The 19,031-nt window shown below is 40.1% G+C and overlaps 2 protein-coding genes and 1 pseudogene across 4 annotated transcripts in view; all 3 read left to right on the plus strand.

The window, feature by feature from the left end:
• The first annotated feature begins 550 nt into the window (after positions 1–550).
• LOC105920159 (protocadherin alpha-C2) overlaps positions 551–19,031 on the plus strand; it is a 164,343-nt gene continuing 145,862 nt past the window's right edge. The window contains exon 1 of one of the 2 annotated variants that reach the window (XM_036127267.1): positions 551–3,130. In XM_036127267.1, coding sequence (XP_035983160.1) covers positions 773–3,130 — 2,358 coding nt within the window. In that variant the 5' untranslated portion in view covers positions 551–772. Of the gene's footprint in view, positions 3,131–9,002; positions 11,552–19,031 lie in introns of those variants that run through there. The other variant, XM_036127268.1, reaches the window with a different exon arrangement.
• The window catches only part of LOC105920155 (protocadherin alpha-8), a 48,659-nt gene continuing 34,736 nt past the window's right edge, over positions 5,109–19,031 (plus strand). The window contains exons 1-2 of one of the 2 annotated variants that reach the window (XM_036127277.1): positions 5,109–7,961; positions 11,552–11,821. In XM_036127277.1, coding sequence (XP_035983170.1) covers positions 5,598–7,961; positions 11,552–11,638 — 2,451 coding nt within the window. In that variant the 5' untranslated portion in view covers positions 5,109–5,597 and the 3' untranslated portion in view covers positions 11,639–11,821. Of the gene's footprint in view, positions 7,962–11,551; positions 11,822–19,031 lie in introns of those variants that run through there. The other variant, XM_036127278.1, reaches the window with a different exon arrangement.
• LOC118557366 overlaps positions 14,807–19,031 on the plus strand; it is a 37,884-nt pseudogene continuing 33,659 nt past the window's right edge.

Consider the following 19,031-nt stretch of genomic DNA (forward strand, 5'->3'; position numbering starts at 1 on the left):
AGGAGAAAGTGAATCCTGGAATTTTTTTCTCGGGGATATTAGTGAGGGTGATGTTGCGTGTCTAGATTATTTTTATATATCAAAGACTTTCGTCCCTCTTACCTCATTTTTTAACGTCAACTGATTACTGAAAAGCTAATGGGTAAATAAATGCATTGTGGGGAATTTTTTGCTAGATGCAACACACGGGTAATTAAGCTTTGATGAACAGATAGGGAAACACGCAATCTCTATCCTTGGCACTGCATTGTTGACTTCACCCTGTGGCATAAATGTGATTTGGTAGTGATAAGGTTATGTCTTCGCAATAACAAAGCGAAAAAAAAAGTTTAGCCAATTGCGTTGCGTAACATTTACCAATATTTACTCATATTGAAATACCTCAACGTGCAGCAGATTTTTTTCCGGCATTATGTGGAAAAACCTGGTTGAACAAATATATATAGATGATAGATATGTGTATATATTCACACAAAAATGTCTGCAGTGGAAGAAAACGACACATGGTGTCAGTGTGATATAAAAAGTAAACCATAGACGAGCCGTTCTTCATTTCTCTTGGTGCCACCTTTTTATAATTGTCCTCCGTTCAGCTGCAGACTCGTTTTCTTTGTCCACAGCTTCGTAAAACAATCGGATTTACGCGATGCTTACACACAAGAAGCGAATGTCCAGCTGAACTGCAAGTGTTTTTTTTTTTATTTATTTTTTTATTTTGTTGTAACGGAGGAGTTTCGGCCCGTGTTGTGGATTACTGATATTGGGGTTGACCATGGGACAAAGGAAACGCGGCGCAGGACGGCTGCGGGGATATTTATTTGGATGTTTCTGTGCCGTGCTTTTGCGGAGTTTAGCCTCAGCACAATTAAGATATTCGATCTCCGAGGAAGTAAACGGAGGGACTGTGGTCGGAAATATCGCAAAGGATCTGGGACTGGATAAAAGCACGCTGAAAGACAGAAAGTATCGGGCCGTTTCCAGTGACGCTGATCCCCTTTTTCATGTCAATGAAAACGATGGAATCCTGTATGTCAGCCGTAAGATCGACAGAGAGACGGTGTGTTCAGATAGCAGTACGTGTATGATAAATCTGAAAACGGTGCTTGAAAACCCGCTTGAAGTGCATTATGTTAGGGTGGAAGTGCTGGATATAAATGATCATTCTCCCAGCTTCCAAGACAACGAGACCACTCTGGAAATTTCCGAATCAGTGTTGCCTGGGACGAGATATCAGCTTAAATCCGCAAAAGATCCAGACAGCGGTCATTTCTCTGTGCAACACTATAAACTCAGCCAAAACGATCATTTTCGATTGGAAGTTAAGGATAAAAGAAACGACATTAAACTACCAATTTTGATAGTGCAAAAACCTTTAGATAGAGAAACTGCAGGGAGTCACTCTCTGACACTCACGGCCCTTGATGGAGGTAAACCTCCGAAATCTGGTTATATGAATATTCTAATAAATGTTTTGGATGTAAATGATAATGTACCTGTTTTTTCAAAAGATGTGTATTCAGTGATGCTCAATGAAAATTCACCAGTAGAAACAACAGTCATACAGGTGAATGCAACTGATTTAGACGAAGGCCCAAATGGAGAAGTAGTTTACTCATTTAGCAACAGTGTGAGTAAAAATATACTGGATCTTTTTGATATTAATTCATTAACTGGTGAGCTAACAGTGAAAGGTTTAATTGACTTTGAGGATAAAGATGAATATGAAATAGAAATTCAAGCATCTGATAAAGGACTTGCTCCACTTACAGCTGAAAAAAGTGTGGTTATTAAAATCATAGATTTGAATGACAATGCTCCGGAGATTGAAGTTACTTCATTTTCAAGCTCAGTTCCTGAAGATTCCCGACCAGGGACCACAGTCGCTCTCATCAGTGTAAATGATTTGGACTCAGGTCTGAATGGAAAAATTATTTGCTCAATAAGTGAGGAAGCTGGTTTTGCTTTATCAGCATCCTTGCAAGACACAATGTTTTCAATAGTAACCAAATCCTCTCTGGACAGAGAGAAGAAGTCACAATATGACCTGACAATTACTGCAAAAGATGCAGGTCATCCTTCACTGTCATCTGAAAAGACAATCAGCGTTGTGGTGTCAGATGTAAATGACAACAGTCCAGAGTTTTCACAGAGTCCATATGATTTCTATATCAATGAGGGTAACAATCCAGGCGCCTTGGTGTTTTCTGTCAAAGCTTTTGATAGAGATGAAAATGAGAATGCACTTATTTCTTACCATGTCACTGGAGAGGGGAGTAAGGAAAGCACATTGATTTCGTTTTTAAACATTAATTCCGAGACTGGAGATATTGTAGCAATGAGACAATTTGACTTTGAAACCCTGAAAACTTTCCGGTTCCAAGTTGTGGCCTCAGATTCTGGGACTCCGTCCCTGAGCAGCAACGTGACAGTGAACGTGTTCATCCTGGACCAGAACGACAACGCTCCAGTCATCCTGTATCCAGTCAGCTCCAACGGTTCTGCTGAAGGTGTGGAGGAGATTCCCCGCAATGTGAACGCAGGACACTTGGTGACCAAAGTCAGAGCCTATGACGCGGATATAGGATATAACGGCTGGTTGCTGTTTTCCCTGCAGGAAGTTACTGACCACAGCCTCTTTGGTTTGGACCGCTACACAGGACAGATCAGAACCCTTCGCTCATTCACAGAGACAGACGAGGCTGAGCATAAACTGGTCATCCTGGTCAAAGACAATGGCAACGTTTCCCTCTCAGCAACGGCTACTGTGATTGTCAAGCTGGTGGAGCCCAAAGAGGCTTTTGCAGCTTCTGATGTTAAAAGTGCAGCAAAGGATGATGAGGATACTAATGTGACTTTTTACCTGATGATCACTCTGGGCTCAGTTTCAGTTCTGTTCATCATCAGCATCATCGTGCTGATTGCAATGCAGTGCTCCAAATCCCCAGACTATACTTCTAAATATCTCCAAGAGACTAATTATGATGGGACCCTGTGTCACAGCATCCAGTACAGATCTGGAGACAAACGGTACATGTTGGTTGGACCCAGGATGAGCATAGGATCTACTATAGTACCTGGAAGTCATGCAAACACACTAGTGCTCCCTGACAGGAGGAGGACTTCTGAGGAGGTAAGGCTATAACATACATTTTTAAAGAAGACAAACAACCCGGTTGTTTTCAAGTTTTCTCCCAAATCAGTGGACACAATTTTGATTTGATTGACAATATCTACGAATAGATTTGTATGATTAGCCTTGTTTTTGTACTTATTTGGGTCAAACTATTGTTTTGGGTTTCTATAGTAGTGTCTAATCAGATCACTTTCAATCCAAATACAAAATTGTATTAGGAAAAACTGAACAGTCTTTATTAAAGGGTGATTTTAACCAAAACCAACAACAATAATAAATCTTATATTGAAAATTAAAATTAATAGAGAAAAACCTCCCAGTAAACATTCATTACAGCTTTTCTCTTACTATACAAAATAACTAAATTTATTTATATAACAGTCTGTGATTTATAGCAATGTGTTAAAGTGGGATGGATTCACCTATTTATACATGAGGTGAACAAAACATATAACAATCTTTTTTCCAAACAAATTCAATGTTTTCACAGAGAAACACAGTATGTGTTTCTCTGTTTAATTAAACTGATTATATTTCTCAGTCAACAGACTACAAATTAATCTCTTAACTAATGAGTTCTGTATTGTAGTGAGCTGCAAGAGCTGTATGTGATGCTGAAAGTTTCTATCACTCTTCCTTTCTAATCTAAATTTTTAGTCAATAATCTCCTACCCCCATTTGTTTGTGAATTGCAGCATCAAATTAGCTGTAGCATAAACATCACTGTGACACAATCCATCATAAAGTAGCTGCTGCACCCAAAGAAGCCACACAGCCTGAGGGAGCTGAATATACAAACTTTCCCCATCCAATCACAAGGATGATTCTGGGAGAACTCAAAGAATCCCCCTGTGTTTTTACTCACCATTCAACACAATCCCCACATGTATAGTGTCTTGCAAAATGTGTCACACCCCATTGTTTTTTTTTACCTATTTTGTCCCATTCAAAACTGTAATTTAAAAGTGTTTTAATCTTATTTTATGTAACTGATCTGCACAAAATAGTTGTTTATTAAGCAAAATAAGGAAAAAATTAAATCCATTCATATGTATCCACCCCCTTTGCTATGTAGACCCTAAAAGCTCCTGGTGCAACTTATTACTCTCTAAAGTCACATAGTGACATTAAGTGTCACCTGATCTGTCAGTATAAATACACATTTACTATAACGCCCTAGCGACTGCAACACCACCAAGTAAGAGCCATCACATCATGAAAGCCAAGGTGAACCACAAAGAAGTCAGTGACAAAGTTGTTGAGAAATACAGGTAAGGGTGGGTTTATAAAGATATACAAATTATTTGATGTTCCCCTGAGTACCATCAAATCCATCTTATTCAAATGGAAAGCACATGATGTCACAAATAACCTGCCAAGAGAGGACCGCCTCTCTTAATTAGCAGTTCAACCAACGACAGATGAACTGCTAATTATTTTTAGCAGTTCATCTTGCACTGAAATGGCTTTAGAAAAAAACAAGTGAGCTTGGAAAAATTAAGGTTATTTGGGTGTAAAAAGGCTAATACCAATTGTTTATCCTTTCAGATTTAGAGAGTTTTGCATCAGATGCTCAAGGCAATGTTGGTTAAATGCATCACTTGAGCTGATGAATGAAAGAACCACTCATCAATATTTATTGATTGTATCTTAAACCCTCTTTATGCTTTTTTATTTTAAATAAATACCCCCCTTGGCATGCATAGAGGCCCACTGCCATTGAGGGTGTACAGGGCCCAGAATTTGGGCATAGTTTGTAAATTAAATGGTTCAAACTCTCCAACAATCCCATATAATCCCAGGTTGCGAGGCAACAGAACATGAAAAAAGCAAAGAGGAGTGAATACTTTTGCAAGCCGCTGTTGCACCTGTCACTGTTGTAACAGCAACTGAAAGGACAGTAAGATTGTGAACATTGATTAATTATGCAATATGATTTGCGCAACTCCAAAAAAAACGAGAAAACAGACTCGCCCACGGTGCAATGCATGCTGGAGAATTCAGTTTATCAAAATATAAGATGTTACAGTGTTTAACCAGTTGATCAAGATGTTGGACCAGCAGCCCATCAGTTCTCATCTTTGTCACGTTCATAACACCTAAATATGATGAGCTTTCAAATATTGATAAAACCATTATAAAAGCTATGATTGATTCTGTTATATGATACATTCGCACCATCTTCTTCGGCTCCTGTGAAACAGATATTTGGACGCATGGTGTCAGTGCAATATTGAAAATGTCAAACGCATTATTGGGTCATCATTTCGTTGTGGGTTCCACCCCTCCAGAACAAGAACTCGTCAGCGGTCTGTCTTATTGTTCCTGATCGCTTTGCGAACGCGTTGTAAACAGAGGCTCGCAAACAATTTTGACTGCATGTGCATGTGCGCGTTTGGAAAAGTCGCGGTTGTTTCGGGGTCACACATTTCGCGTTTCTAATGGACTACTTGCGACTTCAGAAATGAGGATGGAACAAAGAGGACACAAGCAGCGCCAGGAGCGGGGATCTGTGGTTGGATTCGTGCTTGTTGTGCTGTGGTGGAGCGCAGCCTCGGCGCAGCTGCGATATTCGATCTCCGAGGAGGTAAAAGGAGGAACTGCGGTTGGAAACATAGCAAAGGATCTGGGGATAGACAAAAGCATACTGAAAGAAAGGAAATATCGGATTGTAAGAAGCGATACGGATCCTCTCTTTGACGTGAATCAAAACGACGGAGTCCTTTATGTGACCCGGAAAATTGACAGAGAGGACGTGTGTGCCCAGAGCAGTCGGTGTGTGATCAACATCAAAACGGTGCTGGAGAATCCATTAGAGGTGCATTATGTGGAAGTGGAAATTATGGATATAAATGACCATTCGCCTGTTTTCTCGGATGAAGATGTAATATTAGAGATTTCAGAGTCAGCGTTACCGGGAGCCCGATTTCAGCTTAAACCGGCACAAGATCCAGACAGCGGCCCGTTTTCCGTGCAGCACTATAAACTCAGCCAAAACGATCATTTTCGCTTGGAGATTAAGGATAAAAGAAACGATATCAAAATTCCAATATTGGTTGTTCAAAAACCTTTAGACAGAGAAACTGCACTGAGCCACACTCTGATCCTAACAGCTCTAGATGAAGGTAAACCTCCGAAATTTGGTAATATGAAAATACTAATACATGTTCTTGACATTAACGACAACGCACCTGTTTTCTCGCAGAAAGAGTATACTGTGACACTAAATGAAAATGTTCCACAGGGAACAACTGTCATAAAGGTGAACGCAACTGATTTGGATCAGGGCTCAAATGGTGAAGTGGTTTATTCGTTCAGTAACAGCGTGAGCCCAAATATACTAAATCAATTTGATATTAATTCATTAACAGGTGATATAACTGTTAAAGGTGTGATAAACTACGAGGATAAAGACGAATATGAAATTGAAATACAAGCGTCAGATAAAGGTTTTGCTCCTCTAACGACAGAGAAAAGCGTGATTATCAAGATTATTGACATGAACGATAATTCACCAGAAATTGAAGTTACTTCATTTTCCAGTTCGATTCCGGAAGATTCCCGACCAGGAACAACAGTGGCTCTTATCAGTGTGAATGACTTAGACTCTGGCCACAATGGAAAAGTAATTTGCTCTCTTAAGGAAGATGTTCCTTTTAGTTTATCACCAGCTCTAAAAGATAAAACATTTTCTCTGGTCACCAAATCTTCTTTGGACAGAGAGAAAAAATCACATTATAATCTCATAATAACTGCAAAAGATGCAGGGGAGCCTCCACTGTCATCAGTAAAGATAATTAGCGTTGTAGTGTCAGATGTGAATGACAACAGTCCAGAGTTTTTACTGAGCCCATATACTTTTTATGTAACCGAGGGAAACAATGCAGGCTCTTTGTTGTTTTCTGTTACAGCTAGTGATCGTGATGAAAATGAAAATGCACATATCTCCTATCGTATTGTCAGAAAGGGAAGTGAGAATAACGAATTGACCTCATTTCTCAACATAAATTCGGAAACTGGAGATATCATGGCTCTAAAAAGTTTCGACTTTGAAACCCTGAAAACATTCCGGTTCCAAGTTGTGGCCTCAGATTCTGGGACTCCGTCCCTGAGCAGCAACGTGACAGTGAACGTGTTCATCCTGGACCAGAACGACAACGCTCCAGTCATCCTGTATCCAGTCAGCTCCAACGGTTCTGCTGAAGGTGTGGAGGAGATTCCCCGCAATGTGAACGCAGGACACTTGGTGACCAAAGTCAGAGCCTATGACGCTGATATAGGATATAACGGCTGGTTGCTGTTTTCCCTGCAGGAAGTTACTGACCACAGCCTCTTTGGTTTGGACCGCTACACAGGACAGATCAGAACCCTTCGCTCATTCACAGAGACAGACGAGGCTGAGCATAAACTGCTCATCCTGGTCAAAGACAACGGCAACGTTTCCCTCTCAGCAACAGCTACTGTGATTGTCAAGCTGGTGGAGCCCAAAGAGGCTTTTGCAGCTTCTGATGTTAAAAGTGCAGCAAAGGATGATGAGGATAATAATGTGACTTTTTACCTGATGATCACTCTGGGCTCAGTTTCAGTCCTGTTCATCATCAGCATCATCGTGCTGATAGCAATGCAGTGCTCCAAATCCCCAGACTATACTTCTAAATATCTCCAAGAGACTAATTATGATGGGACCCTGTGTCACAGCATCCAGTACAGATCTGGAGATAAACGGTACATGTTGGTTGGACCCAGGATGAGCATAGGATCTACTATAGTACCTGGAAGTCATGCAAACACACTAGTGCTCCCTGACAGGAGGAGGACGTCTGAGGAGGTAGGCCACACACCTGACCAACTTATTTCAGTTGTCACAGCTATCGTTTACTAACACGTCCTGCAAACTAATTCCTGCAAATTTTCACTGCTCTTATTTATTTGGCATCAGATACTCTCAGACATGTTGCAATAATTTTGTGTTGTTCGATTTCAAATCTTGTCAGAGTGGACTTCTTGTTTGGCATATGCACCGTTTTTATAATTGCAAATACTTAATGGGTGGCTAGCAAAACAGGAATATGTTACAAATGAAGTTAATTAAATACATTTTAAATGCCTTTAAACACGCATCATTTATAAGCAAAACGTTTTTGTTTTTTGTTCAAGGAATTGTGCCTTTATTTTTCAGCCTTTTTTTCCCCATTTGCTGGTTAAAATCGTTGTATTCCGCTAAAACATGGGTTTACAATAATACAGGCAAATTTCTATAATTTTTTTAAACATTTTCTGCCAGTCCCGCATTTTATTGACAGTTTCAAGTGAGTATATGTGTTGCAATAATTTCAACTAAACAGAAACGGTCTTGTTGCGCTGTGCAGATTGTGGAAAAAGTGGCAATCACTGTCTTTGGCGCTGAACTAATTTGCCTCACTTGAAAATAAAGAATAAATTTAGAGAGACAGATGAAAGTGATCATGGTCATACTGGTCAAAGAGAATTAAATATTTCCCTCTCCGCGTTGTGCTTATACTTTGCTTTTACCATTATAACTGATTTCCCTTTCATAAAACATGTTTATTATTATTACAGATCAAATATTTTTATTCATTCAAATATATTTGCTTATTTTTTATTTGTTCATTCGTTAATTTAACGTATGGATGAACTTTGTCAAAATGTCTGCAAGATATTTATTAATTTTAATTAAGGGCATATTTCTGCGCATTTCTTTAAATGAAAAAACAACAACAATATTTTATTCACATAATTTACATTTTAACCAACGCTAGAACTTTGCTGGAAACCATGGTTGGTATTTAGGTCGCATGGTGTCAGTATAATAGCACATACAACTGCTCATCTCAGCTGAATTCTGGTTTTAGCCTCTCGATGCCATCACCACTCGGATGTTACCACCGCTGCTCCCGAGCTCACTGCTGCGTTTTGCGGATTTTTCTTCATGCTTGACTTGGAAAGAGGATTCATATTTTATATACGGATTCTATCTTTTCGACCACTGCAAAGCCACACTACTTATTTCAGTGAGTAGCAGAGCCATTTGGATTAACAATGGAACAAAGAAAATATGAGGCGGGCCGGGGAAGAGGACGCACAACCCGGTGTTTTTTTGCTGCGCTTCTATTGAGCGTAGCGTCTGCGCAGCTGAGGTATTCTATCTCCGAGGGGGTGAACGAAGGAACTGTGGTTGGAAATTTAGTAAAAGATTTGGGATTGGATAAAAGCACTCTGAAGAGCAGAAAGTACCGCGTTGTTTCTGCTGGTGCGGATCCCCTTTTCCGCGTAAACGAAAACGATGGCGTCCTTTACGTGGCCCGAAAGATTGACAGAGAAGAGGTGTGCTCACAAAGTAGCGTGTGTCTAATAAATGTTAAAACCGTGTTAGAAACGCCCCTTGAAGTTCACAATATTGGGGTGGAGGTGCTGGATATAAATGACCACTCGCCCAATTTTCCTGAAGCAGAAAAAATCCTGGAGATCTCAGAGTCTGTGTTGCCCGGGGCGCGATTTCAGCTTAAACCTGCACGGGATCTGGATAGCGGTCAGTTTTCGGTTCAGCAGTATAAACTTAGCCAAAATGATCACTTTCGTTTAGAGGTGAGGGATAAAGAAGACGATGGGAAAGTACCGATATTAATTTTGCAAAAATCTCTGGATAGGGAAGCAGCACGGAGCCACTCCTTGCTTCTGACTGCGCTGGACGGAGGGAAGCCTCCGAAATCTGGAGATATGAAAATTATAGTAAATGTTTTGGATGTGAACGACAACACGCCGATTTTCTCAGTGAATGATTACTCTGTTACTCTCATTGAAAATGCTCCACAGGGGAGCATAGTTATACAGATAAATGCAACTGATTTAGACGAGGGTCAGAATGGAGAGATCGTTTTTTCATTTGGCAACAGTGTGAGTAGCAATATATTCAATATTTTTGATATCAATGAATCCACAGGGCAGATAACTGTTAAGGGTCTTATAGATTACGAGCAAAAAGACAAATATGAAATTGAAATCCAGGCATCTGATAAAGGTTTAGCACCACTGACTGCAGAAAAAAACGTGATAATTAAAATAATTGACATAAATGATAATGCTCCAGAGATTGAGATAACATCATTTTCTAGTTCAGTTCCAGAAGATTCCCGACCAGGAACTACAGTAGCTCTTATAAGTGTAAATGATCTGGACTCTGGAGTTAATGGAAAAGTAATCTGCTCTATAGACGAGGATGCTCCGTTTTCGTTATTACCGTCCTTACAAGATAAAATGTTTTCCCTTGTAACTAAATCACCTTTAGACAGAGAGAATACGTCCCAATATGATCTGACAATAACTGCGAAAGATGCAGGTCAGCCTTCATTATCAGCAGTGAAGACAATCAGCGTGTCGGTGTCAGATGTGAATGACAACAGTCCAGAGTTTCTTCAGAGCCCCTATACGTTTTATATCACTGAGGGTAATGAGCCAGGAGCTAAGATGTTTTCTGTCAAAGCTTTTGATAGGGATGACAGCAACAATGCTTTTATTTCATATCATATTGTCAGAGAGGGACATGGTGATAATAAGCTGATTTCCTTTCTCAACATAAACTCTGAAACTGGAGATATTGTAGCTCTGAAAAGTTTTGACTTTGAAACCCTGAAAACTTTCCGGTTCCAAGTTGTGGCCTCAGATTCTGGGACTCCGTCCCTGAGCAGCAACGTGACAGTGAACGTGTTCATCCTGGACCAGAACGACAACGCTCCAGTCATCCTGTATCCAGTCAGCTCCAACGGTTCTGCTGAAGTTGTGGAGGAGATTCCCCGCAATGTGAACGCAGGACACTTGGTGACCAAAGTCAGAGCCTATGACGCTGATATAGGATATAACGGCTGGTTGCTGTTTTCCCTGCAGGAAGTTACTGACCACAGCCTCTTTGGTTTGGACCGCTACACAGGACAGATCAGAACCCTTCGCTCATTCACAGAGACAGACGAGGCTGAGCATAAACTGGTCATCCTGGTCAAAGACAACGGCAACGTTTCCCTCTCAGCAACGGCTACTGTGATTGTCAAGCTGGTGGAGCCCAAAGAGGCTTTTGCAGCTTCTGATGTTAAAAGTGCAGCAAAGGATGACGAGGATACTAATGTGACTTTTTACCTGATGATCACTCTGGGCTCAGTTTCAGTCCTGTTCATCATCAGCATCATCGTGCTGATAGCAATGCAGTGCTCCAAATCCCCAGACTATACTTCTAAATATCTCCAAGAGACTAATTATGATGGGACCCTGTGTCACAGCATCCAGTACAGATCTGGAGACAAACGGTACATGTTGGTTGGACCCAGGATGAGCATAGGATCTACTATAGTACCTGGAAGTCATGCAAACACACTAGTGCTCCCTGACAGGAGGAGAACATCTGAGGAGGTAGGACATTCACTTGTGGCTTGTTTCAGTTCTCACAGAACATGTCCTTCAACTGATTCCCATATGTGTAGTGCTATTCTGTTGTAAAGGTTTATTTTTTTAAAACTTTTTTTCGTTTACTTGTTCTTTCCAGTGGTGGCTGGTGAAAAAAATTATTGGGTCAGCCTTATGTAATGAGGCACAGGGAAACCGAGAGTGGATGGAATTTGTATTTATGTATTTAAAGAACAGTGCACAAAATGAAAATCCATATATATAATTCCGAGCAGTGACAGTTTACATTGACATTGAAAAAGGGATTTGGCAATGAAATAAAACATCATAAAAAACATTTTTTTAATGTTTTATTTTAGGAATTTTAATTGTAAATTTATTTAGCTCAATACAAATACATTTAAAAAACAAAATCAGCAACACATTACAACGGGTGAAAACGGTAAAAAATGCATACACACAGAGATTCACACAAATAAAAGTGAAAAGTTCTTATTTGTAGATTAATTTTGCTCATCTTTTTTTTTTTTTACAGTCAAATTCCTTAAAACATCAGCATCAGTGAAATCAGCATTGTCCCATGTCAGTACTTTTTTCTATGGAGAGCATAGCTAGAGCATTGACTCGATCTTGTGCAATGTTTTGTTTAAGGAGTTTTTTTTTTTAAATAATTTTTAAAGTTGAGAAGCACCTCTCTAATTCTAATGTCATAGGTGTGGTGATGTGGATCTTTAAAAGTTTTACAGTTTCAGTGAATGTATCATGTAGGTCAGGGATCACTGACCTTTTAGAAGTTAAGAGCTACTTCACTGGTACTGTGTCATATGGAGGGAAATCTGTACTGACCATTGAACTAGAAGAGTCAGAGCTCACCTTAACTTTATGTAATATTAACATATTTTTAATGGATTTATCATTTAAAATCTGTGTAAGTACAAGTATGATTAAAAAAGAGGAGCAACTAAATAAAATAACATTTAAATGCAGCTCACTGGAAGGTTGTGCTATTTTTTGAACAGTCTTGAGGGTGCCACATGTGGTCCTTGAGGGCTACCTGGTGCCTGCGTGGTGCCATGTTGGTGACCCCTGATGTAGGTTGTTTTCCATCAAAACCTGATAGTGCACAACTGCAAGTCTGGAACTCCTCATTCTCATAGATGAGGGACGTTTCTATCTTAGGTCTGGTCTTTTCCAATGGAGTGTAGACTTACGTGGTGTTCAGAGCTGAATCTGGTAACTTTTTGCTGTGTTGTTGGAACGAGTCTCCTTGCAACAGAGAGGCACTGACAAGCTGCTTGCTGAAAACTTCCCCTTGGCATGGCTCATAATGGTGTCACATACCTATGCAATGATATATAATAAAAAAATTGCAAGATTTAGGCAAATGGAAAACTTGCCTAGATGAAAAGGCACGTTAAAGCATGAGAATAAACACCTATGAAAAAAACGAACAAAAAATCTTAACTGTACAGCGAAGGAAAACCCACATATCAAAAAAGAAACACTGTGCAGTCTCGGATCAAATGAAATGTGTGATGCATGAAATGCCCATTGTGGCCATGCAGGACTTAAACAAAACCTACAATTGCCTATTTGCAGAAAGATGGAAACGTTGGTCTACTAACAGCACTGATGTAGATACTTATTGAGCCAGTTGGGCTGGATGCGGTTCATGAATGCAGTTTTCCATGTGAAATCTTGATCTCTCATATTTCTTGATGCGTTTGGAGAGGTTGTAAGTCAGCTTGTGCAGGTTATTTCCACATGAAATCACACTTGCCTCTTTTGAAAAGGATGTAAGGGAAACAAACAAGTGCATGGGTTCTTCCACAGCCTGTCAGCCACCCACGACTGTTGTATGCTTTATCTTTCTTGCTGGTTTGCCCAGTGGTTTGCCTGGTAATGGTTATTTCGGGCATGTCTGCTCTCTTTAACTTAGATTTTTTCCCACTCTAATCCTTGTCACAAAAATATACTTCAGAAATGAGCATACAGAAGTTGGTGGAAGCAGCCCCTCGGCTGACATTGCCAGCATCCTGTTTTACTCTGATTATGACCCAAAACACTCATGGATGTAAAATTTCTGTAGCAGCACCCCAGAACCATTAAATTTGGCAATGCTAATTTGCCAGATATTTATTAATTTCACCTAGTTATCGTACGTGATTCACCATTTTGCTGTACTTCTGGGGTGCTTTGCACCCTAGAGTCGAAATACTCAGGTCTGTTGCAGGAAGTTCACCGTTAAACGAGAGTAAATTGATGAAAATATTGTTAAAAATCTGATTGCATGTAAAACACACTAATAACATTGACATTGATAAATTAAATATATATATATATGTTTTGAATATATTGTTCCCCTTAACATAAGGAGGGGCGGTGCTATAGCGCCCTTTCTGGGCCAGCCGCCACTGGTTTCAATTAAAAATTTTGTCACAGTGGACTTCTTGTTTTTTATATGCACAACTCTTATAATTGGAAATATTTCATGAATGGCTGACATGACAAAAACAGATTAACTATCTAATTGTTTAAAATAAACAATTTGTTTAAATGTACATTTGAAAGCAACAATTTTTCCGGAATTGGTTTATTTCCTCTTCGATTTTCCTTGATGAATTAAGTGTAATCCGTCAAAAACTTGTAACCTAATTTTTCACCAATGTGTTATATTTTATCGTAATTTAATGTTTTCTGACAGTCCCCGAAATTTATTGATATTGATAGTTGTAATTAATTATTTCAACTGAACAATAAATGGCTTTGTTGCGCTCGGCAGATTGTGGAAAAATGCGTAATTGTCTTTAGTGTTGAACTATATTGCTTTACTTAAAAAAGAGTAAGGCAGAATGGATTACATTCAGGGGAATAGATTGAAGTGAACATGGTTACACTGGTCAAACAAAATGGAAACGTTTCCCTCTTGACTTGGTCCTGATCCTTTCCCATTTTTAATATTTCTAAACATTTAATATGTTTTTGTCATTAAACTGTATAACTATTTATTGTTTGTTTGTTCGTTAATTCACTTAATAATGTTGATAAACGTGTTGGTAAAATTTATTTAAAATGTCTGCAGAAGTTTTATTAAATTCAATTAATTACAAGCACGTATATGCACATAATTTAAATTTTAACCTGCGCTAGAATTTTCCTAGAAACCATGGTTGGTATTTAGGTCGCATGGTGTCAGTATAATAGCACATAAAACTGCTCATCTCAGCTGAATTCTGGTTTTAGCCTCTCGGTGCCATCAACACTCGGATGTTACCACCGCTGCTCCGGAGCTCACTGCTGCGTTTTGCGGATTTTTCTTCATGCTTGACGTGGAAAGAGGATTCATATTTTATATACGGATTCTATCTTTTCGACCACTGCAAAGCCACTCTACTTATTTCAGTGAGTAGCAGAGCCATTTGGATTAACAATGGAACAAAGAAAATATGAGGCGGGCCGGGGAAAAGGACGCACAACCCGGTGTTTTTTTGCTGCGCTTCTATTGAGCGTAGCGTCTGCGCAGCTGAGGTATTCTATCTCCGAAGGAGTGAACGAAGGAACTGTGGTTGGAAATTTAGTAAAAGATTTGGGATTGGATAAAAGCACTCTGAAGAGCAGAAAGTACCGCGTTGTTTCTGCTGGTGCGGATCCCCTTTTCCGCGTAAACGAAAACGATGGCGTCCTTTACGTGGCCCGACAGATTGACAGAGAAGAGGTGTGCTCACAAAGTAGCGTGTGTCTAATAAATGTTAAAACCGTGTTAGAAACGCCCCTTGAGGTTCACAACATTGGAGTGGAGGTGCTGGATATAAATGACCACTCGCCCAATTTTCCTGAAGCAGAAAAAATCCTGGAGATCTCAGAGTCTGTGTTGCCTGGAGCGCGATTTCAGCTTAAACCTGCACGGGATCTGGACAGCGGTCAGTTTTCGGTTCAGCAGTATAAACTTAGCCAAAATGATCACTTTCGTTTAGAGGTAAGGGATAAAGCAAAAGATGGCAAAATACCAATATTAGTTTTGCAAAAATCTCTGGATAGGGAATCGGCGCAAACCCACGCCCTACTGCTGACTGCGCTGGACGGAGGAAAGCCTCCGAAATCTGGAGAGATGAAAATTATAGTAAATGTTTTGGATGTTAATGACAACACGCCAGTGTTTTCAGAAGACGCTTATTCTGTTACTCTCATTGAAAATGCACCTTTAGGAACAACAGTTATTCAGGTAAATGCAACAGATCTGGATTATGGTCAGAATGGAGAGATAGTTTATTCATTTGGCAACAGTGTGGATAGTAACATATTTAATATATTTGAAATCAGTGAATCAACAGGACTAATATCTGTTAAAGGAAACGTGGATTATGAGCAAAATGACAAATATGAAATAGAAATTCAAGCGTCTGATAAAGGCTTTAGCCCCGTTAACCACAGAAAAAAGTGTCATTATCTCTATTATTGATATCAATGATAATAGACCAGAGATTGAGATTACTTCATTTTCAAGCTCAGTTCCTGAAGATTCCCGACCAGGAACCACAGTAGCTCTTATAAGTGTAAATGATTTTGACTCTGGTGTTAATGGAAAAGTAATCTGCTCTATAGGCGAGAATGCTCCGTTTTCGTTATTACGCCATCCTTAAGAGATAAAATGTTTTCCCTTGTAACTAAATCACCTTTAGACAGAGAGAATACGTCTCAATATGATCTGACAATAACTGCAAAAGATGCAGGTCAGCCTTCATTATCAGCAGTGAAGACAATCAGCGTGTCGGTGTCAGATGTAAATGACAACAGTCCAGAGTTTCTTCAGAGCCCCTATACGTTTTATATCACTGAGGGTAATGAGCCAGGAGCTAAGATGTTTTCTGTCAAAGCTTTTGATAGGGATGAGAGCAACAATGCTTTTATTTCATATCATATTGTCAGAGAGGGACATGGAGATAATAAGCTGATTTCCTTTCTAAACATAAACTCTGAAACTGGAGATATTGTAGCTCTGAAAAGTTTTGACTTTGAAACCCTGAAAACTTTCCGGTTCCAAGTTGTGGCCTCAGATTCTGGGACTCCGTCCCTGAGCAGCAACGTGACAGTGAACGTGTTCATCCTGGACCAGAACGACAACGCTCCAGTCATCCTGTATCCAGTCAGCTCCAACGGTTCTGCTGAAGGTGTGGAGGAGATTCCCCGCAATGTGAACGCAGGACACTTGGTGACCAAAGTCAGAGCCTATGACGCTGATATAGGATATAACGGCTGGTTGCTGTTTTCCCTGCAGGAAGTCACTGACCACAGCCTCTTTGGTTTGGACCGCTACACAGGACAGATCAGAACCCTTCGTTCATTCACAGAGACAGACGAGGCTGAGCATAAACTGGTCATCCTGGTCAAAGACAACGGCAACGTTTCCCTCTCAGCAACAGCTACTGTGATTGTCAAGCTGGTGGAGCCCAAAGAGGCTTTTGCAGCTTCTGATGTTAAAAGTGCAGCAAAGGATGATGAGGATACTAATGTGACTTTTTACCTGATGATCACTCTGGGCTCAGTTTCAGTCCTGTTCATCATCAGCATCATCGTGCTGATTGCAATGCAGTGCTCCAAATCCCCAGACTATACTTCTAAATATCTCCAAGAGACTAATTATGATGGGACCCTGTGTCACAGCATCCAGTACAGATCTGGAGACAAACGGTACATGTTGGTTGGACCCAGGATGAGCATAGGATCTACTATAGTACCTGGAAGTCATGCAAACACACTAGTGCTCCCTGACAGGAGGAGGACATCTGAGGAGGTAAGGAATAATCAGTGGTGCTGCAAGGGTCTATTGGGGCCCCAAGCAAAATATTCCAAGTGGGCCTCAGACCAGGTTTCATCACATAAATCAAATCCAGAACTGATAAAAATGTAAACTTTTTTCATCATTTCAACTTTTTTAATCATTACAAAGTGCACATCAGTATTTTAAAAGTTCTGTCATTTTTCTGTAAATGTAGCTGAGAAACCCCCAAGTCAGTTTTGAATAACTGCCCATGTGACAATTTTCGCAAGACGATTTTAGTATCACAGTGAGAGCAGTGGAGCTACAATGAACAGCTGAAACAGAAGCTCACTGGATACATAAAGAGTAGAGGAGCGCAGTCAGCAAGAGGAAACTAGCAAGGAATGAGAATGCATAGTGGCATTAGGTGAGAATGTCACAATGATTGGCCTGTGGCACAACCGATAGATAACATGATCACCCCATAATTGAAGCCGATAAAAATTGTCCTCTATACTTTAATTTCTATAAGCCCCTACACCAAATACAACAACAAACACATATTACATACAGTAATTTAGTTGCACTAGCAAACATTCTTGCACATTAAGTCAATAATTTAGCATTCTTAGTTTGGCTGTTGGAAAACAATCTTCATGAGTGAAAAAATGGAAAGCTATTGTTTTAGACAGTTTTTACATTAAGCAAACTTGCTAAAAAATTGCTTTGAGCTAAATAAGCCGCAATAAGCTATCACACTCACCACTGTCTTGTTTTCTTTTCTTATCTTCCTCTTTTTTACTTTCTTTTTTTGCTTCCAGAAGATAACTTATTCTTATTTTGACGCAAGTTGATGCTGCTGTCAGCCTGTGCTTGTGCAGCAATCAAGATAGCCTTATTTAGCACTTATTTCGCTCAAAGCATAATTTCAAGCGTCAAAGTTACACTCACCACTGTTGTGTTTAATTTCTTGAAATTGATTTTCTTCCTGCTGTTGTCTTTTCTGTCTTTTTCCCCGTCCCTTCCTAGCACCTGTTCCTTGAACTTTTACGGGGTCAATAGTAAGCACATTATCGTAGGGAGGAAAGGAGCTTCAGACTGCTGTGCCGAATTCGGACAGCCTTTAACTCCGACGTCATTACTTAACAGAAACACACTTGGATGACACAAGTCAAATCCGGGCCTACAGCCTTCCGAAAATGAACTAGAGTGTGCACAATTTCTTCTCTCCATTTTCATTGATCGCTGCGAGGGGGCTGTCCTGATAGGTCATGTCACACAAAGAATTGGGAGACACCTAAAGGGTTCTTAGCACTGGTAAGGGATGTCGGGGGGTTCCTAGGCAAAACTAGCCGCAAGAGGGAGCATACTGGCTACTTTTCCTTCCTTTTCCTTCCTGACTGACAGCACTATTCAGACAGCACTTATCGTGGCTATTGCTGATGCACTTCTGCTTTGGCTAAAGAGCTCTTGCTCTAGAAGTTAATTTGGAGCCTGAGAACCAGGCTGTCAATGCAGTTTTTCTCCTGTTGTGAGTCTGAATTGGTTCAAAGTTTGTCGGCCCTCTGTGGGCCCATGGTGACCCCATGGTGACCCCAAGCAATTGCCTGCCCTGTCTAATGTCACCCAGTGCCTCTGGGAATAAGGTGGATATTATTTTGTTGCTTTTAGTTATGGTGGCGCACAAATAAGGATGATATGTTTGCTTGATAATAATTTGACTTGGTT

The sequence above is a fragment of the Fundulus heteroclitus genome, chromosome 23 (genome assembly GCF_011125445.2).
Source record: "Fundulus heteroclitus isolate FHET01 chromosome 23, MU-UCD_Fhet_4.1, whole genome shotgun sequence".
Taxonomy (NCBI): Eukaryota; Metazoa; Chordata; class Actinopteri; order Cyprinodontiformes; family Fundulidae; genus Fundulus; species Fundulus heteroclitus.